Source organism: Saccostrea cucullata, unplaced genomic scaffold (genome assembly GCF_032062105.1).
Source record: "Saccostrea cucullata isolate Sc308-1 unplaced genomic scaffold, CSIRO_AGI_Scuc_v1 ctg2615, whole genome shotgun sequence".
In the NCBI taxonomy this organism is placed as follows: Eukaryota; Metazoa; Mollusca; class Bivalvia; order Ostreida; family Ostreidae; genus Saccostrea; species Saccostrea cuccullata.
Window position 1 is genome coordinate 26,612 of NW_026935497.1, and position 23,542 is coordinate 50,153.

Here is a 23,542-nt window from a genome sequence, read left to right on the forward strand (position 1 = left end):
TGAATTTAATTTCATTCTAAACGAGCAAGTGCAAAATAAACAGAAAAGGGAAGATCTTCAGATAAATTTATTTTCTTTCATAATCATTAATTTTATATGATTAATGACCTTAGTACCCTGACTTTTTCAAAGATTTTTTTTTTCAACATTAGTTGCTCCCACCAGCCTGTGGGCTAGTACTTGAATTTTTAAATTGCATACCCCTGGTAGTATATCTCTATCGTATCACCACCTTTTACTTTTTTTTAAAAAATCTGAATATGTTTTCTTTAACCTTATGAAAAATAGTTTCTTACTTAAATTGTATCGTATTGAAAAAATTGAATTGTGACACAAGTATTGCAATACATATCGTATCGTGGAGGGGGTGTATCGTTTCAGCCCTAAAATACATGTATATTATAATCACTGTACTCGACTCCTAATCATTTATAATATTGCATCACTATTCCCCATACATGTTATTATTTTTACCAGAGATGAGAAAGTTGGCATGCTCCTCCAGAGCTTCTGAGTATTTTCTGACAACATGATTGAGCCCCAAGTCTAACTCGTAGTATGTCAACAGCTGCTGTGTGTTCTTAGCACTCTCTCCAGTGTGGTCCATATCTGCCTCCTAAAAAACAAAATATTGTCATTAACACGCTGAACTTCAGATTTACACATGTACTTACATTGTCAAGTGTCATAATTATCACACAGTACAAATTCAAGGTCAAGGCACAAAGTAAGGGATAACATTTATACTTTTTAAAATTTTCTTTCTGCTGAAAAAAAAATCCAAAGAGACGCAAGACTTTATTTACCTCATAGTCAATTTCTAAACAGGCAAAAGTAGGATTTTCAAAACCAACATCCACCCCCACCATGTGGTACACCAATGTGTTGGCTTTGTGTGCCTCTAATGGAGAAGAGATAGTCAGTCTAGCTGAGGCATCTCTGTTCAAAATGTACACCAGTTTCTGTTTTTCCACAGCACCTGAAATAAACAAGAGGACAGATATTTCATTTAATGATATGTATTGTCGAATAGCCATCTTTTTCATGACAATTTTCTAACTTAATCCAATTCCTGTCTATGTCAAATGAAGATATTAAGTTGAAAGTCTTTGGAATTAATTTTTTTTAACTCTATGTTCATGTGCAAGATAAAACAAACCTATCATGACAGCTCTGCCTTTAGGATCGACAGCTAAATACTGTCCTGGCACAATTCTTCTGCATCCACTCTTTCCAAAAGTTTCTTGATGCACCTGAATAAAGAAAGAAATAGAATAAAATATAGAACTGTAAATTAATTTTGTAAATCACAACAGCAGATTTATCTTTTTTAAAAAATCTGTTTCATTTACACCATACCTTTTCAAATGTATTCTTCTGTGGAATGTACTCCAGAATAACAATTCTGCCAGAATCAGAACCAACAACAACATAATCTGCAAGAGAAATTGCGAATTAGAAACCTTCATCTTTTAAGACAGTCAAGATTCTGCATGAGAATTATGGTAAAGGTCCACTCATTAGGAATCAGCACTCTCTACTGTCTTCATTGGTTGCTCCCATTACCATTATGACATTGTTTGATTGATCACTTAACAAAACAGCAGGAATATAAAATGTGATTACAATTTCTGAATTTTTTTATGTTGATTTGAACTCCCAAACACCTAATTTTACCAATTTAAATAAGAACCAGTCTCTCAGACTCTCTGCACCAAAAATGTGTAAGACCCCTGTAAATCAATAATCAAAGTTCAAAATCACAAGAATTCTGTGTGTATCTGATGTTACCTTTAGATCCACCCGTCAGTCTGAATGGCATAAGTGAGCGGATCATTCCAAACACTTCCACTGATAAAACAGGATAAATTTTGCCTGTATTCGGGTCATGTCTCAGAAGCTCTAGAATTTTGCCTCTGGAAACAATGATTTCCTGAAGCTTTGATCCAGAGAAATTGCCATGCACAGCACAGTTTATCCCTGTGGCCCTCTGCAAGGTTAAGTTGTACAGAAACATGGCTGGCTATTTCTGCAAAAGGAAAAGAATGCTTATAAATCATGCAAACACATCAATTGAATTTTCAAAATACTTATCTGAGACTAGTAAACATAGAAAGGGACACTTTCTGAAAAATCAAAACTGCACAGTTTTAGTCAACAAGGCAATAAATATCACTTGAACACTTGTTGGCGTAATATCTACTAAAAATGACACAATTTTCTTGCTACTTTTGCTAGACGTGTATACAGTGTATTTCTTACAAATGGTCAAAAGATGTTGCTATATTTTATATGTAAAGTTTGGTCATTTCAAGTCCCCCATGTTTTATTTGTCTTTAAATTACAAAGCTTGTCATACTAATTTAACACTTTATATGGTTCACGATTTGAGTAATTTGATCGTTTGTATTGTACATTTATTATGTGAAGTTCAAAAATTGGATTCACAGCTTTTCATGTCATCGTATGCAAAGTGAAAGTAGAACGAGTACATGTAATACATGCATATCCTTTCGTATTTAATGATGTCCTTGTTGAAATAATTGTATAAATGCTGTTAAAAGAGTATGAACTATTAGATGTTTTGTTTAAATTATGCTTTTCACTGGTATTTTACCTGTATTGTGCAGACATGTGTTGTAGTATTGCAGACAGTCTATTTTTCTATTTACATGGTGGCGTATTGCATTACTTCCGGTTTATTTTTACTCTTGATCCGCGGTGTATATTTATACGCCCTGGAGTTTTGTATAGAAGTGAAAATGTACAGTTATAAGGTAATTAATTAATTAATTATTGTTGAATGAATTAAAGTCAAGTTATTTTATGGTGAAATAATTATTATTGTTCTAATTATCTTAATGGAACTATTTTCCGTATAAGATTTTCCGTATTTTTCGTATATTCCGTAAGAATTTATACGAATTCGTAAGAGTTTATACGAATTCGTAAGAGTTTTGTATACGAATTTTTAATAGAGTATATAAGGGGAGATTCTTCCGTAAATCGGGGAGTCTGCTATTTTTGATGTTAGGGTTAACATAATTATTTTGGGCTTTTAGACAAAATTGGTAATTATTTGCTAATTGTTAAATCAGTTAATTGTAATTCGGTAAATGGTTTAATTTAATTGGAAAAGTTTAATTTTAACAGCTTTTGGGGATTAATTTACGATCATATATCTTGATTATTTCAGGATCCGATCGTATCTGAATTTCCAGTCGTTAATAATCTTTTATTCATTGATAATTAAGTGTAGTAGGTAGGTTTCAGCCATATATTTCGATTATTTCGAGATCCGGCTGTTTATTAGGATTTATCTAATATTGTGAACTTTGTCAGTAAAAAGGGTGGTTAAAAGGCCAGGATATTATTATTTTTTTGTGTTAAAATTGTTTATATTGTTTTGCAGACTCAATAAATTTATGAAACTTAAATTTCGATTTAGAGTTATTTACTCAGTGTTTAAAAAGGGAGTTTACTCCTGTCTTCTAGAACCACTATAGTAATACTTAAATGAGATAGTCGTTGGACGCTATCTTGCTACAATTTTTGGTGTCAGAAGTGGGATAGCCATTAAGCGCTATCCCATTACAATTTTTGGTGTCAGAAGTGGGATCCACAAGTTTTAGGAGTGGATCCAGAGATACGAACTCATCTTTAGAATTGGTTCTTTAATATTTAACCACTGAGTCATGTATACCAGACGTCAAGCAGCTCTTCATGGAGAAGAGAATAGAAATATGACGGAGGATGAAATAAATAAATCAGAGACAAAGGAAATCATCAATGTGGCACCAAAGCCAACAACCCATGAGATACATTACCTCACTGAAACAAGTGATGGGGAGAACTTGACAGAATCGGAAGATGACCAAGTAGTCAATGAGTACATATGCCCCACACATGAAAGGGTACTTTCCCCAAAGATTGTAGTACAGACTCCACACAAAGTTGCAAGCTTAGGCTTGAGTGGAACTTCTACTGGTACAAACAGTAATCACACAACTTGTACTAAAACTGGTCCAGGTAATGTCCCATATCATAGTCAAATGACTTCTTTGGCTGAGGGAGATCACGCAAATCAAAAGGGTGAGTTAGGAAATATGAATGAGAGTTTAATTCACAGTCTAAGTCAGGTTATCCATGGAGCTTTCAACAGAATGACTGAATATCTAGGTAAGGTTGTAAGTAACACAAACCAAGTCAGCCAAGTCAACCAAGGAAAACGTACTCAAAAGGATCAAGTCACTATCAATGAAGGTAGTATAATTGACAGTCTCAGCCAAACAATCAATAGCGCCTTCCACAGGATGACAGGTGATTTAGGTAAGATCCTTAGCAATACCAACCAAGACAGTCAAGCCAGTCAAGAAAGAGAAACCAACGGAGATGATCAAGGACTTAGAGGGAGAAGTAAAATCCGAAGGAAACCTACATCAGTCTGCAGAGTGAGCAGAAAGACATCAAGGATGAGATTACCATTAGCCACTGGTTATACTACCACTGATCTTGATGAGGACTCGGACACTGATGATGGAAAAACAGCACGGTCAAGTGGATCCATGTCAACCCCAAAGATATTGTGGTAACAGAAATTCCAATATCAGTAAAACATCCAGCCTTTAAAGGAGAGTCTGATGAGAAGTGGAAAGCTTATATAAACAGGTTTGAAGCAGTAGCTCAACACAATGGTTGGACAGACAAAGAAAAATTAGGTCAACTGTTGCCAAGGTTACAAGGTCATGCAGGTGAGTTTGTGTTTGAGGAGCTTGGACCAACAATTTTGTCCAATTATAAGAAACTCCTCAAAGAATTAGAAAGTCGTTTTGGTATTATTGAGACCAACAAAACCTATCAGACTAAATTTCGACGCAGAGACCAGAAAAATGGAGAATCTGTGCAGGATTATGCGGTTGAACTTAAGAGTCTATACAATAAGGCCTATCCAGATAGGGGTAACAAAACAAGACAAGAGGACTTAGTTTCCAGATTTTTACTTGGTTTATCAAGTGAGAAAGCTCGCTTACATGTAGAATTGAACCGGGATCCTTTAACTATTGAAGAGGCTACGGAGTTTGTCATTGAGTACGAGGAAGCCACTAGATACCCTACAGCGGATGATGGACAAAATTATGCTCCCTGCAGAGGACCTGTGAGACAAGTGCTCAGCAGTAAGGATCAATTGTCACAGGGAGAAACTTCTTACAAGGATAGTGAAACCCATACAAAAGGTTGGGATCAAAGTGGTCAACACAAAGAACCCAAAAGGAAGAGCCCCTCTAGTAACTTAGATAAGCAAGGCCAAAATGGATCTGAGTCAGATTTTATAACAAAAACTGAGCTGAAACAGGTCATCCAAGAAGTTTTAACTGCAGTTCAGTCCAACAGTGGAAGTCAAGTGCAACGACCCAGGAAACCTCTTATTTGCTTTAGATGTGGTGAGCAAGGGCACTTTGCCAGAAACTGCTCCAGTGAGAAAAAGCAAGAAGTGATGCATGATAATGCACCATTAAATCCTGGTGCAAATGTCTTCAAGCCTTCGTTAAACTAAATCGGGTCAGCTCTGTTGGCCTAGAGATGACCCAGTTGAATTTTGAAAATGGCCCAACTCTTGATTGTTCTATTAATATTGACAACAATTATCCTATTTCTAGTCAAAAGAAAATAGAGGACAACCCTGGTGCTGAAGGAAAAGGTTCTACAAATATCATGACAGTGGATAGGTGTAACACAAACTTGGACAAACTTCATACTGCTGAACAGCAGCTGAATTTAGTGCTCGGAGTGGAGCCGGATGGGGTGGTGCCGGATTTTGAAAGTCATGGATTCAGTCAGGAAGACTGGGGGGTGGTACCTGGAATAGCAAGTCTTGGACGCAGTCAGATAGACTGTGGGGTGGTACCTGGAATAGCAAGTCATGGATTCAGTCAGGAAGACTGGGGGGTGGATCCAAATTCTGAATCCCTTGATAGTAGTCAGGTAGACTGTTGGGATGGTACATGTAACCTGGGAGATAGTCAGGTGGACTGCCCAGCGTTAAATGTAAATGCAGATCAGGTAAACTGCAATTCACTTTTGTTTGATTATCCAAGTTTGAGTCATGATTTTGTTGCAGATGAAATCCACAGGTGTGGTCAGGAAGATTCCTGTAGACCAGTACAAGAGGAATGTACTAATTCTGAAGATCTTCAGCACCATGGTTCCTCACTTGAATACATCCTCAGGCAGATAAATGGGAGTCCTGGCATATATATAAGTGGTTCCGTACAGGGTGTAGAAATAGAATGGACCACTGACACAGGAGCTACAAGGTCAATCATATCTAAAAGTATTTTTGAAAGAATCCCCAGAGAATCAAGACCACAACTAAAACAGTCAAATTCATTAACTAGTGTTAATGGGGAACCCTTGAATGAGTTGGGTAAAGCCATTTTTGAAGTTCAACTGGGCCACGTAAAATTCACAGAGGAAATTATTGTGGCTGAAATTCAAGATGAAGCTCTTTTAGGATTAGATATTTTATTAAAAGAAGAAAATGGACCTGTTAAAATAGAATTACATGATAATTTCATTACTTTCAGAGGAAGTTCAGGCAACTGACAGAGAAAACTAGAAGGGTCTTAGATGCTGAGAATTTTACAATTCCTGCACACAGTGAGCAATTAATTGATGTTTTTGTTGACAGGTTTGAAAGTGACTAGAATTTACCTTACTATGTGTTTTGTATTGAACCTTCAGAAGATTTCAACAATAGATTTTCTCCTCTGATGGCGTCATGTTTGACAGACTTAGAAAATAAAGTTTGCGCAAAGATAAGGGTAATGAATCCCTTCAAGACAGATGTTATTATCAAACAAGATGAAATTTTAGGGGAAGCTGAACTTGTAGATCCTCAAAATGTAGAAGTGATATTGTCTTCAGAAAGCATCTCTGAACAAAGTCACCAGCAAACTAGAAGGATACAGTTGACTGAAAACTCCCAAAAGGGGAATAACTCTTCTCAATTGAACAATACGAAAGGGGATGGATACAGATTTATATGTCGGAGGGGATCTTTTGAAATGTGTGGTTCTTTCTTGCAGAGATCCGGTGTGGAACAGGGTCCCTGTTTCCATATTCCTGGCCAGAGTTTGGAAACATGTGGCCTTGAGGGACAGGATCAACGGATTAGAGCAGTGGATACTAGTCAACAAACAGTCAAGAGTGAACCTAACTGACCTACAAGGAATGACTTTGCGCATCAATCTACAAGAAGATCCAGGTCTCCAGTAAGGCAGAGGAACTATCATTATCTAAGATACCAGGCAGAATTTAATAGGAGGAAGTAAGGAAACTATTGTTAAGATTAAATTCAATTTGTTTTGTTAGTGTTTTGCATAATCTATGTACATTTGGGTAAACTATTTCAGTAGAAGTGGGCTAGGGGTGGATTTTTGTTAATACAGACATGACTGTATATGTGTAAAATGTTATAAAGGTATAACATATTAAGGTACCGTTGAGGTGAACATGATGTATATTATATAAAATTTTATGAGTGAATTGATGAGCAGTTTACATGTTGATAACTTGTTATGAATGTTATTTTGTTATTAATGATCACAATCTCATGAACTGTACATATTTTTCATTTTTTTTACTTGTAATGGCATTGCCATAGTATTATTATTCATGAGGACATGAATCTTTAAACGGAGGGGTAATGTAAAGTTTGGTCATTTCAAGTCCCCCATGTTTTATTTGTCTTTAAATTACAAAGCTTGTCATACTAATTTAACACTTTATATGGTTCACGATTTGAGTAATTTGATCGTTTGTATTGTACATTTATTATGTGAAGTTCAAAAATTGGATTCACAGCTTTTCATGTCATCGTATGCAAAGTGAAAGTAGAACGAGTACATGTAATACATGCATATCCTTTCGTATTTAATGATGTCCTTGTTGAAATAATTGTATAAATGCTGTTAAAAGAGTATGAACTATTAGATGTTTTGTTTAAATTATGCTTTTCACTGGTATTTTACCTGTATTGTGCAGACATGTGTTGTAGTATTGCAGACAGTCTATTTTTCTATTTACATGGTGGCGTATTGCATTACTTCCGGTTTATTTTTACTCTTGATCCGCGGTGTATATTTATACGCCCTGGAGTTTTGTATAGAAGTGAAAATGTACAGTTATAAGGTAATTAATTAATTAATTATTGTTGAATGAATTAAAGTCAAGTTATTTTATGGTGAAATAATTATTATTGTTCTAATTATCTTAATGGAACTATTTTCCGTATAAGATTTTCCGTATTTTTCGTATATTCCGTAAGAATTTATACGAATTCGTAAGAGTTTATACGAATTTGTAAGAGTTTTGTATACGAATTTTTAATAGAGTATATAAGGGGAGATTCTTCCGTAAATCGGGGAGTCTGCTATTTTTGATGTTAGGGTTAACATTATTATTTTGGGCTTTTAGACAAAATTGGTAATTATTTGCTAATTGTTAAATCAGTTAATTGTAATTCGGTAAATGGTTTAATTTAATTGGAAAAGTTTAATTTTAACAGCTTTTGGGGATTAATTTACGATCATATATCTTGATTATTTCAGGATCCGATCGTATCTGAATTTCCAGTCGTTAATAATCTTTTATTCATTGATAATTAAGTGTAGTAGGTAGGTTTCAGCCATATATTTCGATTATTTCGAGATCCGGCTGTTTATTAGGATTTATCTAATATTGTGAACTTTGTCAGTAAAAAGGGTGGTTAAAAGGCCAGGATATTATTATTTTTTTGTGTTAAAATTGTTTATATTGTTTTGCAGACTCAATAAATTTATGAAACTTAAATTTCGATTTAGAGTTATTTACTCAGTGTTTAAAAAGGGAGTTTACTCCTGTCTTCTAGAACCACTATAGTAATACTTAAATGAGATAGTCGTTGGACGCTATCTTGCTACAATTTTTGGTGTCAGAAGTGGGATAGCCATTAAGCGCTATCCCATTACATATATTTCATTTACAGCACAACCTACGAGCCAAAATGTTCCAAATATTATATTAACTGCTGATGAAGATTATAAAGCTTTTTTCAGAGTTGAGGGGTATGCTTATGTTTTATTCTTTGCTAAATGTTCCCCAAAACATCCGTTTTCTGCAAAATTTAAGAAAATTTGCAACTACACTACCTGTTTTCCAAACCCTGCCTGGACTCTTTGGAAGAAACCTTTTAATACAAACTGAAACTCTGAATTGTCTCTATTGTATATTATTGTGAAAATGGGACATAAGGTATAACTTAATAATCTGGTATACCTACAAGTCCTCTTAATACATAAAGTGAACCTAGCTCGTATATTACCATGAATGCATGATTACCGATCCACAGTAGTTGCAGTTTTACCAATAAAGTCAATAGAAATTACTTGATTGATCAAGCCATGAACTAATCATTGGTATAGCAAGTAGCTCATGACCTCTGTTCTATGGACTTTATTGATTAAATTGCAAACTCCTGTGACTGACAGAGTTCTTGAAATCTTTCAGTCCTGTCGGCAAAACCGATAAAAACAATCAAGGACCGCTTACTTTGTGTTCTGCGACATTCCAAATGACTAGTAAGTTATGACATAGCAGCTTGCAAAAATCCTATTTAAGTACGAATTCTCAAAACTGACCAATCGTAATCTTTCGAATGCTTTTCTGTATTTTTTTTTATGGCTTATTCATTATGAACACTAGTGCCAAACTATGATTGGATAACTGTAAAAACATGTTGGTTGACGGCGCTGAAGTATACAGCCAGATGAGAAAATCAAACAAGATTAAAAACTTATGAAGAAATTCGACCCCAATGAGAATTCAAAGAAAACTGTTATACGACGATCAATTCGGAATTAAGTGTGCAGTGTTTATTGATAATAAAATGCAGTTACAGTTTTCATCTTTACACTGAATTTATTTGGACTGATAGAAATCTGTCTGGACTGACAAACTTCACATGGCAGTCAGTCCAAATGACTGACAGCGACAAAAAAAGACTTCAAGAACTAGAAACTGATAAGTGATTAAAATAAGACTGAAGGACTATATGACCCGAGAAAATTCGAACTTTAACCAATCCTGAAAGAAAGACACTTCTCCCTAATAACATTACCTTCTCAATATTGTATTTTATTAAATATAAGATGCAAAAATTTCTTCTTATTCAAAAGTTTCAAAGGGCGAATTATTACACATCTCAATGAAAAAGAAAGTGCAGAATGGTAAGCCGCTAACGCCATTGTTTACAGTATCAGTTTGTATGTAAGAACGAAATTTGTAGCTCGCTACAACTTAAAAAACTAAACACTACATGCACTATCACATACCAATTGCATTAATTACGATTACGCTGTCATATCAAGGATGATGGTTGATTTTACATTACATTTTACAAGCGGTCCATGGTTTACCGACAATTTTTCCGGAAGTTAAGCTAGACCATCATGCATTGGCGTTTCAAAGATGGCGGCGTCCAGGAGTGATGCCACGTCCCTCCCAACCTTTGAGGGGGTCGAAAACCTTGTGAACATGGTTGATATTCAAAATGCTTTTGATGAATTATGTAAAGAGGAGGTAATTTACAGGAAAAACTTATATTTTGGTCATATGTCAAGAACGTTATCTTCTGTCTGACCCTGCAAAGTTCACATGACACTTCCCAAACACTTACCGGTTATCATGATTTGCTTGTAAACACGTCTTTTGATCATATTGTTAATTTTTTTTTTAATTGCCTTTCGTCTTTCTTTCTGCCTGTTACAATTGATCAACGTTGTTTCCCCCACACTTTTTAAAAAAAATAACCAAAATTTTTGCATTGGACAGGAGAACATGACCAAGACAGTCATGACAATCTCTTGATTTAGCTATATAAAATGAGCTAGCTGTGTAGCTTTTTTGAGCTTGATAAAACTATTGCAATAAGAAATAGACAAAAAGACGCAGGTATACGACTACTCATATATGTAACAGGGACTATATGCTGAAGGTGAAACCGTCATAGTTGCCAACTCACCCGATTTCGTCGGGTCACACCCGATTTTTCAACCTGTAACCCGATTATTTTTTATGACCCGGCGGGTCATGCTTATCACCCAATTTTTGCTGAACAACCCGAAAATCTCCCGAATTCCGGATTTGGTTCGTAAAGTAGGTTGCACTTTTAACTTCCAGTTACAACCCAAGCTTAGATCTACGTAAACAATGCCGATGGATTAATTATCAATGCAGGTGTAAACAATATATTAACTGGGTGTTGTTTTGACAAATCAATGTTTGAAGTCAATTAAAATGGCTTCCAATAGAAGTAGATCATTATCAGGGCCAACAGGAACAAATTTAACCAAACACATGTCTCTGATTGAACCAAGAAAAAGAGAAACGATATTTATGTACATATCAAGGAATCTTGGAAAAAAACTTTCATTCTAGATAAATTAAAGTGATTGAAAACAGTGTAGGCCTAACTTCACATTTAAAACATGTTGTAGTAGTTAATTCATTAAGAGAGAGGAAAAATAACTTCAAAACTGAAATTGGTATACTTTCCAATTTAGCAGAAACTGAAAAAGGCTTTTAAAAAAAAAAATGCACACTTACTTCAGGTCAGTACTGAAATATGAAACCTTCAATTCTCATTTTTAACATGTAAATTAAATCAAATTATGTATGAATTTTTTGTCATAGTAAATTAAATCCTTTTTCAATAAAAGAATTCTGAATACACAAATACTTTGTATATATATGTATAAAATTTAATCATGGTAAATATGTCGTGAATGTCGTTACGCGTTATGACCAGATTTTTTACTTTCCAAATCTGGTCATGACCAGATTTTTACATGCTGGAGGTTGGCAAGTATGGAAACCGTTATGGGGTATAACTTATGATTGTGGAGTCCAGAGGTAATTGCGGAAAACAATAGTTTTGATTATTGTGTACAGTTTAAATTTCCTCTTTGCCAAGACATTGTTGTAAGAGCTGGCTGCACTCGCTATTCAAATAGGCAGTCTGAATTGAACATTCTTTAAACATTAATGATTTTGAATACCTTTCAGCAAGATTCTGTATAAGCAAAATTTTTAGCGAGGATTTAATTTTGGCATTATTAGTGAGGATGCTGAGATCACTATAATTTAAAAATTGAATATTGCTAAACTTTAATTGCGTTTTTGTCGTCATAGCCTCTTGGCTGGGCATTTAAAATCGCTATATACATAAAAATACTCCCTAAAATTAAACTACCAATTTTTAAGGGCAAAATGCTAAATTTGTGTCTTGCTAAAATTTCCACTTATATGGTATATAAATTTCCATTGTTTATATTACTGTATTCCACCTTGTGTGGAGTGAGGCATGGCCAAATATACTTACGCAGTACATGACATTGTGCTGAATAATCACGATAACCTGTAATTTACCTTGCTGGCCATAATTGACCTCTGTATAAATTCATTCACAAAATAAATGTGGTCACAACTCAGTTGCTTAAAAATAAAACCCTCAAACAAAGTATCTCAAGGAAGATTCAATTTGATTTTTTTTATATGCACTGTTTTCTGATAAGCTCAAATTTAAAAATTAGTTATACTCTTCCTATAGATGCGTCTTTTATTTATAGCCTGAAAAAATTCCACATTTACAAAAAAGTATGATAAAATTGCTTTATAGCTGATTTGCTTAATCAGGAGATTGTGCCAGACCTGGTATAAATTGGGGGCCTAAAAAGAGTAAGACGTATCAAAATACTTATCTTGGGACACTTAAAGATTTGAAGTATTTTATAAGAATAGGGGTACCAATGTCAAAGACCTACCTAAAATCTGGAAGGATTTTTATACACTTATTGAAGTAATGTATTAATAACTTGTACTCGTATTTGCATAAATTGTTTATTATTTGAATGAAACAACTCTTATGAAATGCTATAAATGTTAAAAAAAAAAAAAAAAAAAAAAAAAGCCTAACAATTTAAAATTGACATTTTTGGACTTTGCAGGAGGAAATGAACACAGAGTTGGACAATCTTTTAGAACATCAATCAACACTTGAAAATAGGATGAGTGGTCTGCATAAGATATTGTAAGTAATGATTTGTTTAATTAGAAATTAATGTCAGCTGCATTTTTTTTGTAGAAAAACACTCTCTAAACTGAAATGGAAAATGACTGCTGCAGATGCTGTCTTTCAAAGAGATAACTGAGTTAATTTATGAAAATTAAAAGATTTCCTGTTTAAATCATGTTGATATTTGTCACATTTTCCGTTTTCAGACCTAATCTTCAGATTCTGGAGACAGATTCCAAACAACTCTCCAGTATGGTTTCCTTTACCTCCACCCTCGCTGAAAATGTCAGCAGCAAAGTGAGACAGTTGGATGTCGCTAAAGTAAGTACTTCATATTTAATATATTACAAGAATATTTCATGTCTCTAATTATGTTCTTGATATGCAGTTTATAGAAGGTGTTAAATTCATTATTATGTAACTTGTAGAGCCAAGTTACAGCTTGTATAACTCGAGTTGAGGATATTCTGGATCTCAAGTTTTGTACAGATGGGGTACAGACAGCTCTTCAGAATGAGGACTATGAAAAGGTATGTAAAAAGAGATATAGAAAGTAAATTATTTTTGTAGAATCGTCCTTACAAAATGAGTGATTTTCTCACAAATGTAGGATGCTATATGACGTTTATGAGAAAAGCACCTTTGCGTAGTTTTCTAGCAAAAGAATAAAGTTGGAATATTATGTTACCTTCCTTCTTAGCTAAATAAGCAAGTGTTGTTATATGAGTGCTGTTATGAGTATAATTTTCTTTTTGAAATACGCACAATCTTGATTCTTAGATTTTAAAAAAAAACAAGATATTTTGTATATTATTGGCAGTTTTATAAGATTCCTTTTTCATATTCACTTCAGGCAGCAGGTCATGTTCACAGATTTAGAAGTTTAGACGAAAACATTCTACGAATGTCTGAAGAATCTGGGGAAGGTAGGGTAAATTTCCATTGTGTAAGAAAAATATTTTTTCCAGTTGAATATCTCTAGTACTGAATGTAAGATTGAAGATTTTAAAACAATTAATAATGCTCATAAATGTAAAAAAAAAAAAATATTACCATAAGTAAAATTAAAGAATGTCTGCATCTAAATGAAACATGTAGTCTTCTAAAAGTACTGACTCCATATGAATCAACCATATATGGTAGTTCTCTAGAAATCTGATGACTAAAACTGTTCATTCAACAGGGAACACCCTGGATATGTCCTTCAAGCTTCTACAAGAGGCGGAGGAGAAGCTGAAATCCATCGTGAACACCAAGTTTGATGCTGCCGTCCACACGGGAGATTTCGCCTCCATAGAGAGATTCTTCAAGATCTTTCCTCTCATTGGGCTGCACGAGGAGGGATTGACAAAATTTGGGAAGTTCTTGTCTGTACAGGTAAATTTGAAATATTTAGATTTTAATTTTGTTTTTAATATTGTTAAAAGTACTCTTAGCAGACAATCAGTATTATGAAGACAGTATTTTTTTCTCTCACCAATTCATCTCTTTGATTCACGATTTACTGACTTCAAATTTCTGATGCATAAAATGTCACAGTTAAAAAAATCTTTGGGAATGTCAATTTGAACTGATATATTTTGATTTTGAATTTTTGAATTTTTATACTGTATTTTTGGTTATTCACAGATATCTGAGAAAAGCAGTGGCAATTTGAAAATTGCGGAATCGATGTCCAGTCGAGACAAGAATGCCAATGTGGTTTATGCCGAGACTGCCACACAGCTGTTTGAGGGAATCGCCAGTATTATAGAAGTTAGGCAACCACTAGTGGAGACTTATTTTGGTAAATTTAGTAGAGACAGCCTATGTACCATTAGAACTTACTACTGTAACAGAATGAGTGATAGGGTTTACTGCATACAGGGAAAGGTTTTCGCCCCCGTTTTATTTTCGCTCCTTTAATTTAAAACAGGGCGAATTGAAACAATTCAGTATAATTTCAACAAAACTTTGACTGGGCGAATTTAAAACGGGGTAAAATTGTTTGCAAGCATGAAAGGGCGAAAATAACATGGGGTGAAAATAACCCTGTATACAGTAATTCAACAGGTTTGTCAAACATCAATACCAATATATTTGTATTTTGAACATCATTGACATGCTGGGTTGAGTTGGAAGTCTCAACCACTTTTTCATGGTAATTTAACTTCTTTATGCTAATTTTTTTTGCAGGCTCTGGAAAGCTATTTTACCTTATGAAAATTCTCCAGAAAGAATGTGACAGACAAGCTAGGCAGATATTAGAAAAATTTAAATTAAAAAGAGATTTTGATTCAGTGGTAAGTGTCATATAATTTTTTTCAGTTCTTTATACAGTTGTTTAATGAGAAATACTGAGACAAAAAAAATTTCTTATTGTAGGTCCAGCATGTGCAACAGAATGCTGTTTTTCATCGACCTAATGCAACAGAAAAGTAAGCAGCAATGAGCATTTTAAGTAGGGAAAACTTTATGGAATAGAAATCTAGAAACAGTAATGAGCTATTTTGGAGAGAAAAATAGGAGGATCCAAGCAAAAAAAAATGTTTGATTAGATTTGGCAATTTTAGACTTGTAAAGGTTGATAAATGCTGCTAAAATATGCATATTAAAATTTAATTTATCAACAATAAGTTACTGTTATAAGTTACCTAAAACTCAAGAATACTTTCAATATACATGTACATTTGTTTTTGTTGTAATGGTACTGCAATTAATTATATCTATAAACATCTCTGAATATAAAACTTTATCTTTTTCAGATTTGATCCTAAAGTATTAGATGTATTATTATCCGAGATGGTGCTACTAAATACCAGAACAGAACTCTACCTACGATTTTTCAGGAGGAGGGCAGTGGTGGGTAACTTGATAAGTGCATATACTTTCCTTATAGATATATATTGATCATCAGTATTTTCATGCAAGGCAACATGATTTAGAAACATTCTTTGTATTTATTTTTAAAATCCAAAGCTAGCAATTTTATACATTTACTTTACTATTCTTTAATAGTAAATTTAAAGGTATACATTAAATGAATTTTCTGAAATTAATTGAATGAGATTCAATTTAATTTTTTCAGGGTGACATGGAATTAGCATATAGTGATGAAACTCTTAAGGGTAAGTTAGCACAGTAAAACACTGCATGTATTGCATTTGATAATTATTTCTAAACCTCAAAAACAATTTATTCCTCTTATTACGTAATTCTTGCAAATTTTTCTGAATTATTATATTTTTTGTCAATGGAACTCAGAAATGCAAAGTATTTTTTTGTTTTCTACTCTTTTTTGTACTTAAACTTGAATTTTTATTGCAGAAAAAGTTAAAGAGATAGATAGTTTTATATCCAACTGTGATTTAAATCGTCTTATGCAAGAACTAATAGGAAATTACATCATGATGGAAGAATATTTTATGAGGGAAATGGTTCTAAAGGTGAGTAACATTTCAAGGATTAAAAAATGTGTATGTGAGCAATGCAATTCTTTTAAAGTAGATTAATTTTTAAAGGTGAAATAAACAAGGGCAAAGCAAAGCATCCCCTCACAAAGAGCATATCTATAAATTGAGGCAGCATTTAATTTGATCCCGATGCAAATTACTTCATTCCCGTTTTGCTAAAGAAATCACCCTCAAACAGACACAATTGCATTACTATATCCCCTCCATTGTGAGGGGATAACAAGTGAATTGAATTGATGATTATCTAATTCTAAATTGTACTTGTTTATATTCATGAATAATGATAAATGGATAGATATGTGGTATACTTTGATGAATAAAATGTATATACATCATTTGTTTTAGGCTGTTTCCATGGATACAGAAGATGAGTCGACACATACATCTAGTATGGTAGATGATTCCTTCTTTATAGTTAAAAAGTGTGTTAGGTATGTGCCATTAAAACTCTCCTTTTTTTTTTTTACACAACTGGGGTTTAAAAGTTAAAGATCCATGCAAAATCCTTTTCTCATGTTTATAATGTCATCAAAATTTACATTTCCTGTGCACGTTTAATGAATTGTTTATTGTAATCTTAAATGTTATTGCTCTATGTAGAATTCTATGCTTTGGAGAATTCATTTAATCTATTTTTTCATTAAGAATGTGTTGTGAACTCATTTCACATAAAGTGTTTTCCCCTCCTTTTACAGGAGAGCTGTGTCAAGTTCCAGTGTAGATGGGATTTGTGCAATGTTAAATCACGCTAGTACGGTGTTAGAGCAGGATTTCCGAGAGGTGTTATTTAGCCGAGTCCGGGCAGGTTTTCCCTCGGGCTTTGATCTCACTCAGGCATACAATATGGTGCAGTCCAGTTTACAACAAGGAAAGCTGCAGAGTTCAGACCAGGAAAAGGCCAAGACACAATTTCTGGTACAGTGGATCAATTTTCCCCCTGTCTATATTCTTAACTGTTCTTTTCTTATGTAATGAAAAAAAGTTATTTCTAAAACTTATTTCTTGATGAAAATTTTATTTTTAATTATTTTCTTCTATTTTGTAGGTCGCAATGAATAATGCTGAAGTCAGTTGTGAATATTGTAAATCCTTGAAATCCAATATTGAGGTGAGGTTTTGTGAACCAACCTATTCACTGTTTTAGAAAACATTCTAGACTAGGGATATAAATGATTAAATAATAAATATGATCAGTTAATGATGGGTTTAAAGAGATGGGAAATGTAATGAGATGTATTTGAAATATTTTCAACACCTGTGTAAATTATGTATTTTCTGATTCCAGGAAGAGGTTCACAGACTGTTTAGTAAAAGTACTGACCAGAGTAAAGCAAAACTACAGGTAACTTTATACTTGTTTATAAATTCAATCATAAATCCATGCATAAAGCTGAAATCTTTTGAGTTACCAGTTGATAAATTTTGTAAGAAATAAACCAGGTACTGTTTTGTGAAAGGAAAATTGTTGAGCGAAGAGAATTGGAATAAACTCTTTCAGGTGTTGTGTTATGATAAAAGAAAAATGTATCCAGATGTGATTAAATCAAATTTGAAATAAACACTTGGAATTTAAAATGTAAAATTAATTTTGTGCTCACCAATAGAATATTGAATATAAATATCCATTTCATGTTTTCACTTCAGACGTGTGTATCAGATCTTGGTAATGTGGCGGTCCGGTTAAAAGAAGTGGTCAATTTCGGGTTTTCTCAGCTCAGCAGTAGTGCCATTAAACCTCGGTTAAAACCCCTCACAGATGCCTTCCTCTCTACTAGTCATAATATCTCAGAGGTACGATTTGATCAATTATAACTTCCTCTTAAATGGAGTTTATCTTAATCATAAGAAATACAACTGGTATTCTAAAACTATGAGCATTAGTGAAAACTATGTAGTACATGGTATGAGAAGAAGGAATACATACATGTAGCATACAATTCAGAAGAATTATGTTGAAATTAATTGGGGAAGGGGGGGGGGGGGCTTAAAATATGTATACGTATATACTCTTCGACAGTGTAATGCAATTAGATGGTAATGTGAATATAAATGGAATATAAATTTCTGGAATTTTCTTTATATTGTAGGATGAATTCTCCAACTATGAAGCCAATGACCCATGGGTCCAAAACTATATACTGCAAATAGATGGCATGTTAGCCACCTTTAAAGTGAGTACCAATATATCTACACTCTACATTTTATTAAAGAAAAACCTGGCATTTATTTGGTGAATTTTCGGTCACATGCTTAACTTTTTTTTTGACAGAGCTCTCTTTCCACGGAGAACTATGACACGTTTGTGGGTCATGTGACCACAGAGGTGACATCACAGCTAGAGAAGGCTGTCCAGAAAACAAGTTTTAACAGAGTAAGAAGACTGAGTTTTTGATAGAAAGGATGATTACATTTGCCCTGTTTGCTTCACTTATTGTCAGTGTACACATGCACATAGTAATTAGTTTATTGTGCAGCAACCAAAAATTTAATTTCTTAAATTGACTGATTAATAGAATACCCTGGTAAATAAATATTTTTGTAGCTTATGTTTCAACTGAATTATTAATCATTTATGAAAGACTTTCTTTTAGAATTTTAAATGAAGTAGAACAAATCAAATGTTTTCACCATTCAGTAGCCTCAAACAGCACAGTACTGTTCAGAGACAACAAAATACCGTATAAGTAGAAGTTTTAGCGAGGATTTAATTTTGGCATTATTAGCGAGGGTGGTGTGATCGCTAAAATTTAATATCGCTAAAAATTAATTGCGTTGTATTCTAAAAGCTTCTTTGGTGAACATTTTAAAATCGCTAAAATTGCATCTCGCTAAAAATAAATTACCAGTTTTAATGCACAAATCGCTAAATTTGCGTCTCGCTAAAATTTTCACTTGTACGGTACACAAAAAAGACCAAACCTAAATTTACATTTTTAATTTCAGCTGGGTGGTTTACAGTTTGACAAAGAGTTACGTGCCCTTGTTGGGTACCTGTCATCAGTAACCACTTGGACAATCAGGGATAAGTTTGCAAGACTGACACAAATGGCAACCATACTCAACTTAGAAAGAGTAAGTTGATTTCACAGATATTATATTGTGTAATTTTATGCTAAGAGAAATTATAAAATTTATAGAATTAATAACATTTTAGATTTGGTACATGTACTTTTGAATTGTTTCATGTAATTTTAATGTGAATTATGTAATTCTATGTATTTACACTAATCAGTAAAAAAAATATTAATTTTATATTGATTTAAATACTTTATCTTTTTTAAAGGTGAATGAGATTTTAGATTACTGGGGGCCAAATTCTGGACCTTTGACCTGGAGGCTGACTCCAACAGAAGTCAGAAATATCCTCTCATTGAGGTAAGTTCTAACCATTTCTTACGTTTTTAACAGGCTAGCTAAACAATTATGCAATTTTTTGCTTTGACAGAATTTTTGATTAAATCTATCCATTAAAAGATGTGAATTGTACTTGTACCAAGTTTTTGCAGAAAAAATTTGAACATAATGCATGATCGGTGCATTGTACGTTGCTTTGATATTTAGTGAGATTTGCACTTTATATACAAAATATTTCAAAGAATGAAGATTTAATATTTGTTGTATTTTATTTTCTAGGGTGGATTTCAGATCTGAAGAAATCAAGAAACTCAAATTATAAACCTTGGCAGCTGTGATACAAAGTCTGTGTTCAACTTCTTTGAAATGTGATGAATTCCATGTAGTATATTCAGAGGAAAAATAGTCCGAGTGTGTGTGATGGTGTATGAATTTGTGTACCTGTTATTGAATGTAGAAGTGCAGTGATAACTTATGTGAATGCAAGGTGTGTGAATAATTTTTGTTTTACGGTAATTGATTGTACAATTGCATTTACCCTATGAGTAATTCAAACACAAATTTTAAGCAGGGTTTTTCATATCCGCAGTGTATGAAGGTATGAAAGTAATGCTTTGAGAAATCTCAAGTATAATGATCACGAAAATGTATGCATTTAAAAATATGTAACATTTATTCATTGTTACAAATTTTTTGGGAATATACTTTTTTAAAACCCTACATATCAACATACATGTATAAGCTTGTAATGAAACAAATTATTGTATGCTAAAACATAATATCATTTATGGCCAATGTATGCATTTATTTCATATGCTCTAAGCAAATTCTTCTCTCAAGGTTATAAATTTAGGAGGAAATTGGAAAGAAAAGAATCATAAGCCTAAATACATCATTTACATATATATCCAAATTTTAATTGCCATAAATGTTCATGATGTTAATGAAAACTTGTATATGAAGACTTGGACAAGTAAACATACCGTTTCCACTGCAAAACATTCCTTGTTGATGCTATAAAATAGAATTTTTGAGTTATGTGTTTAACTTCTCCATATATGATAATCCACAATTAGTGAACATTTGTATGTAATAAAACTTGATATTTTAATGAAAATGAAAAACTTGGTTAATTTCCCTCACCCTGAAAGGACAAAGGGACTATATAGCGCTAGACAATCTGAAATTTATGTCATTAAATGAAAACAATCCATATAAGCAGAATATCTTTGTTTTTTATTTTTTTTGTTTTTGTTTCTGCAATTTAGGCCACACCAATATTTTGTTCATCGGACCCGCGCGCTTGTATTTAAACAAAACTATATAAATAAATTTATTTTTAAAATCCCGCACCATTGAAATTCTGTGCTGTTCTCTGTTCCATTTACGCTTTATTTATCGTACTTTTTATCTGCTTACTCTACAAATCAGAAAAAATATAATTGTCCGCTCGATTTTTTTCATGCCCCGCCTAAAAATATTGCCTACTTTATAGTAATAATATTACTATTTAACCGCTAGACCGCTCATACTTTTTTCCTCAAATGTCTGACGAACAAGAAATTAAATTGGTGTGGCATTATTGTATGCTTCAATCAATCTTCTGAAAAAATTGTATTGTTGAAAAAAAAATGGTTGTTAGTCATTCCAGCATTTGCTATGACCAGGACACACTTAAAAATTTCTGTAAAATACATGCAGTGTTTTGTATAAGTTAATGTATCTGTGGGTTTATTTTATGGAAATTATGTGAATAGGGATTTCATATATACATATAATGTATTTAATTTATTGAATGTAGTTTTAAGCTTGTTTAGGCCAGGTAAAATTAATCTTTAGATTCTCATCCTAATTTGCAAAAAAAATGGGGCGGGTGGGCGGATTTTATTTTTTATTTTTTATAATTGTTAATTTATATATAGGCCTAAGTATCAACAAAACAATGGACGCCCCGTACACATTTTTTCATTACCTTAATGCAAATATGAATAGATTTAATTCTTTTCATATTCTTTTAAATATTTAAAAAAAAAATTTTGCTTTAAAAGTTAAATATTTATTGTTAATTAACAAATTATCAAGTACACATTATACGGCACACCCTGAACAAAATGAGGTGGGGATACCAATAAATTGTGTATATGCGTGACTTCTTATTTTGCAAAATCTATATAAATGTTCTAATAATTATTCTACTGAAAAATATAGGCCTTCTCTTAAGTCTGTCTACGATGTTGTAGATTTTTTTTTATTTCAAAGCTTAGTCACACAGCTGGAGATCGTTATATATAACTTGACTTTCCTCGTCTATTTTTACTCAGTTACAATCTCTCTACATACTTGCTCCTGCCAGTGATGGAATCTATATGTGTTTATGCTATTTTTTCTTCTCTGCCTTCTCTATACTGACAAATTATCTTTTCCTTACACATTTAAACTGCTTTTATTGCCGATTTTTCTCCATTCTTCACATGGCGTTTTTGCTATAAATAGCGACACGCGACTTTTAATACAGACGGGAGATAACTCTTAAACTTTGACCCAAATTCTTACTGAATAAAAATACATGAAAATACCCAAAAATAAAAAGAAAAAGAAAACGGGGCGGGACATTTTGAGAGGGGCGGGCGGGGATGAGAATCTAAAGATTAATTTTATATGGCCTTAACTATGAATTGTTTTATGATTAAAAAATTCCTACAAAAGTAAATCCCTTTCACATTTGATTTATTTGCTACTCATGCAGTAAAACTGATTGACGATCCCAGAATTTATCTGTGAACAGATGCGATATATTACTGCATGTGCATTTATCTTGCAATGTAATTTGATTGAAAACTTGTTTAATAGACTTTAACAACATCAGGGAGACAACATTTTCATGGATTCTGATTATTGTTGAAATATATTACTGTATAACACGTATATTCATGGTGTCAAATTTTCTTGGTTTGAGGAAAATCTATGGGTTTGTGGGGATTTGATTTAGTGAAAATCATTGTTGAAAAGTTCAAATTACATAATGTAGATAAGACTTAGTGTTTAAGTTGACTTCACAAGGATACATAAACGATATCCGAGTAGTTAGAAAAATATTTTTGTCTTCTAGATTTTTAACTCAACTTTTCACGTTTTTTTTTCGATTTATTCTACAGAACCACTGAACCAATTTCAACCAATCTTGCCGCAAAGTGCCACAATTGGGTATAGAAGTTTAACAGGGATTATTTAGGAAGAAATCTTTTTTAAAGCTTTTATTAATCATATTGATATGAAAACATCCTGGAGTGGGTGGGGTTACAATGGGATATCAAAGTTTAACAGAGAAATTATGAAATATAATTTCAGGAAATAATCTTTTTAAAAAAATCTTCTGGATAAGAAGAGCAAAGCCGAAATTAGGACATATTGATATATGGAAGCATTCTCAGGTCGTGTAAATTCAAGTTTCTCCCCTTCCCTCCTACCCGGTAGATTTTTCAATAATGAAAATATATAGAATTGATGTTATTTAATTTTATTTTTTTGAAAACTTCAACTCCTACATGCAGCATTGTTCTAATTTCAATAAAACGTGGTAGACACGTATACTAAACTTAGCCTTTTCTAGCTACTTATTGATTTG

General features: G+C 33.0%; 2 protein-coding genes across 2 annotated transcripts in view; one reads left to right on the forward strand and one right to left on the reverse strand.

The window, feature by feature from the left end:
• The window catches only part of LOC134243002 (splicing factor 3B subunit 3-like), a 24,014-nt gene extending 13,526 nt beyond the window's left edge, over positions 1-10,488 (reverse strand). The window contains exons 1-6 of the mRNA XM_062725208.1: positions 10,371-10,488; positions 1,792-2,029; positions 1,360-1,436; positions 1,160-1,253; positions 807-979; positions 475-616 (exon numbers count right to left, since the gene is read on the reverse strand). Of these exons, the coding sequence (XP_062581192.1) occupies positions 475-616; positions 807-979; positions 1,160-1,253; positions 1,360-1,436; positions 1,792-2,017 (712 nt within the window). The 5' untranslated portion in view covers positions 2,018-2,029; positions 10,371-10,488. The remainder of the gene's footprint in view (positions 1-474; positions 617-806; positions 980-1,159; positions 1,254-1,359; positions 1,437-1,791; positions 2,030-10,370) is intronic.
• LOC134243003 (conserved oligomeric Golgi complex subunit 4-like) lies at positions 10,474-21,727 on the forward strand. Its single transcript, XM_062725209.1, has 22 exons — positions 10,474-10,617; positions 13,044-13,126; positions 13,318-13,432; positions 13,540-13,641; positions 13,965-14,037; positions 14,295-14,488; positions 14,741-14,897; positions 15,287-15,393; positions 15,476-15,528; positions 15,856-15,952; positions 16,179-16,218; positions 16,418-16,536; positions 16,909-16,994; positions 17,259-17,478; positions 17,609-17,671; positions 17,849-17,905; positions 18,208-18,354; positions 18,651-18,734; positions 18,833-18,934; positions 19,507-19,635; positions 19,847-19,938; positions 20,197-21,727. The coding sequence occupies exons 1-22, from the start codon at positions 10,507-10,509 to the stop codon at positions 20,237-20,239; spliced, it is 2,274 nt and encodes a 757-aa protein (XP_062581193.1). The 5' UTR covers positions 10,474-10,506; the 3' UTR covers positions 20,240-21,727.
• The last annotated feature ends 1,815 nt before the right edge of the window (positions 21,728-23,542 follow it).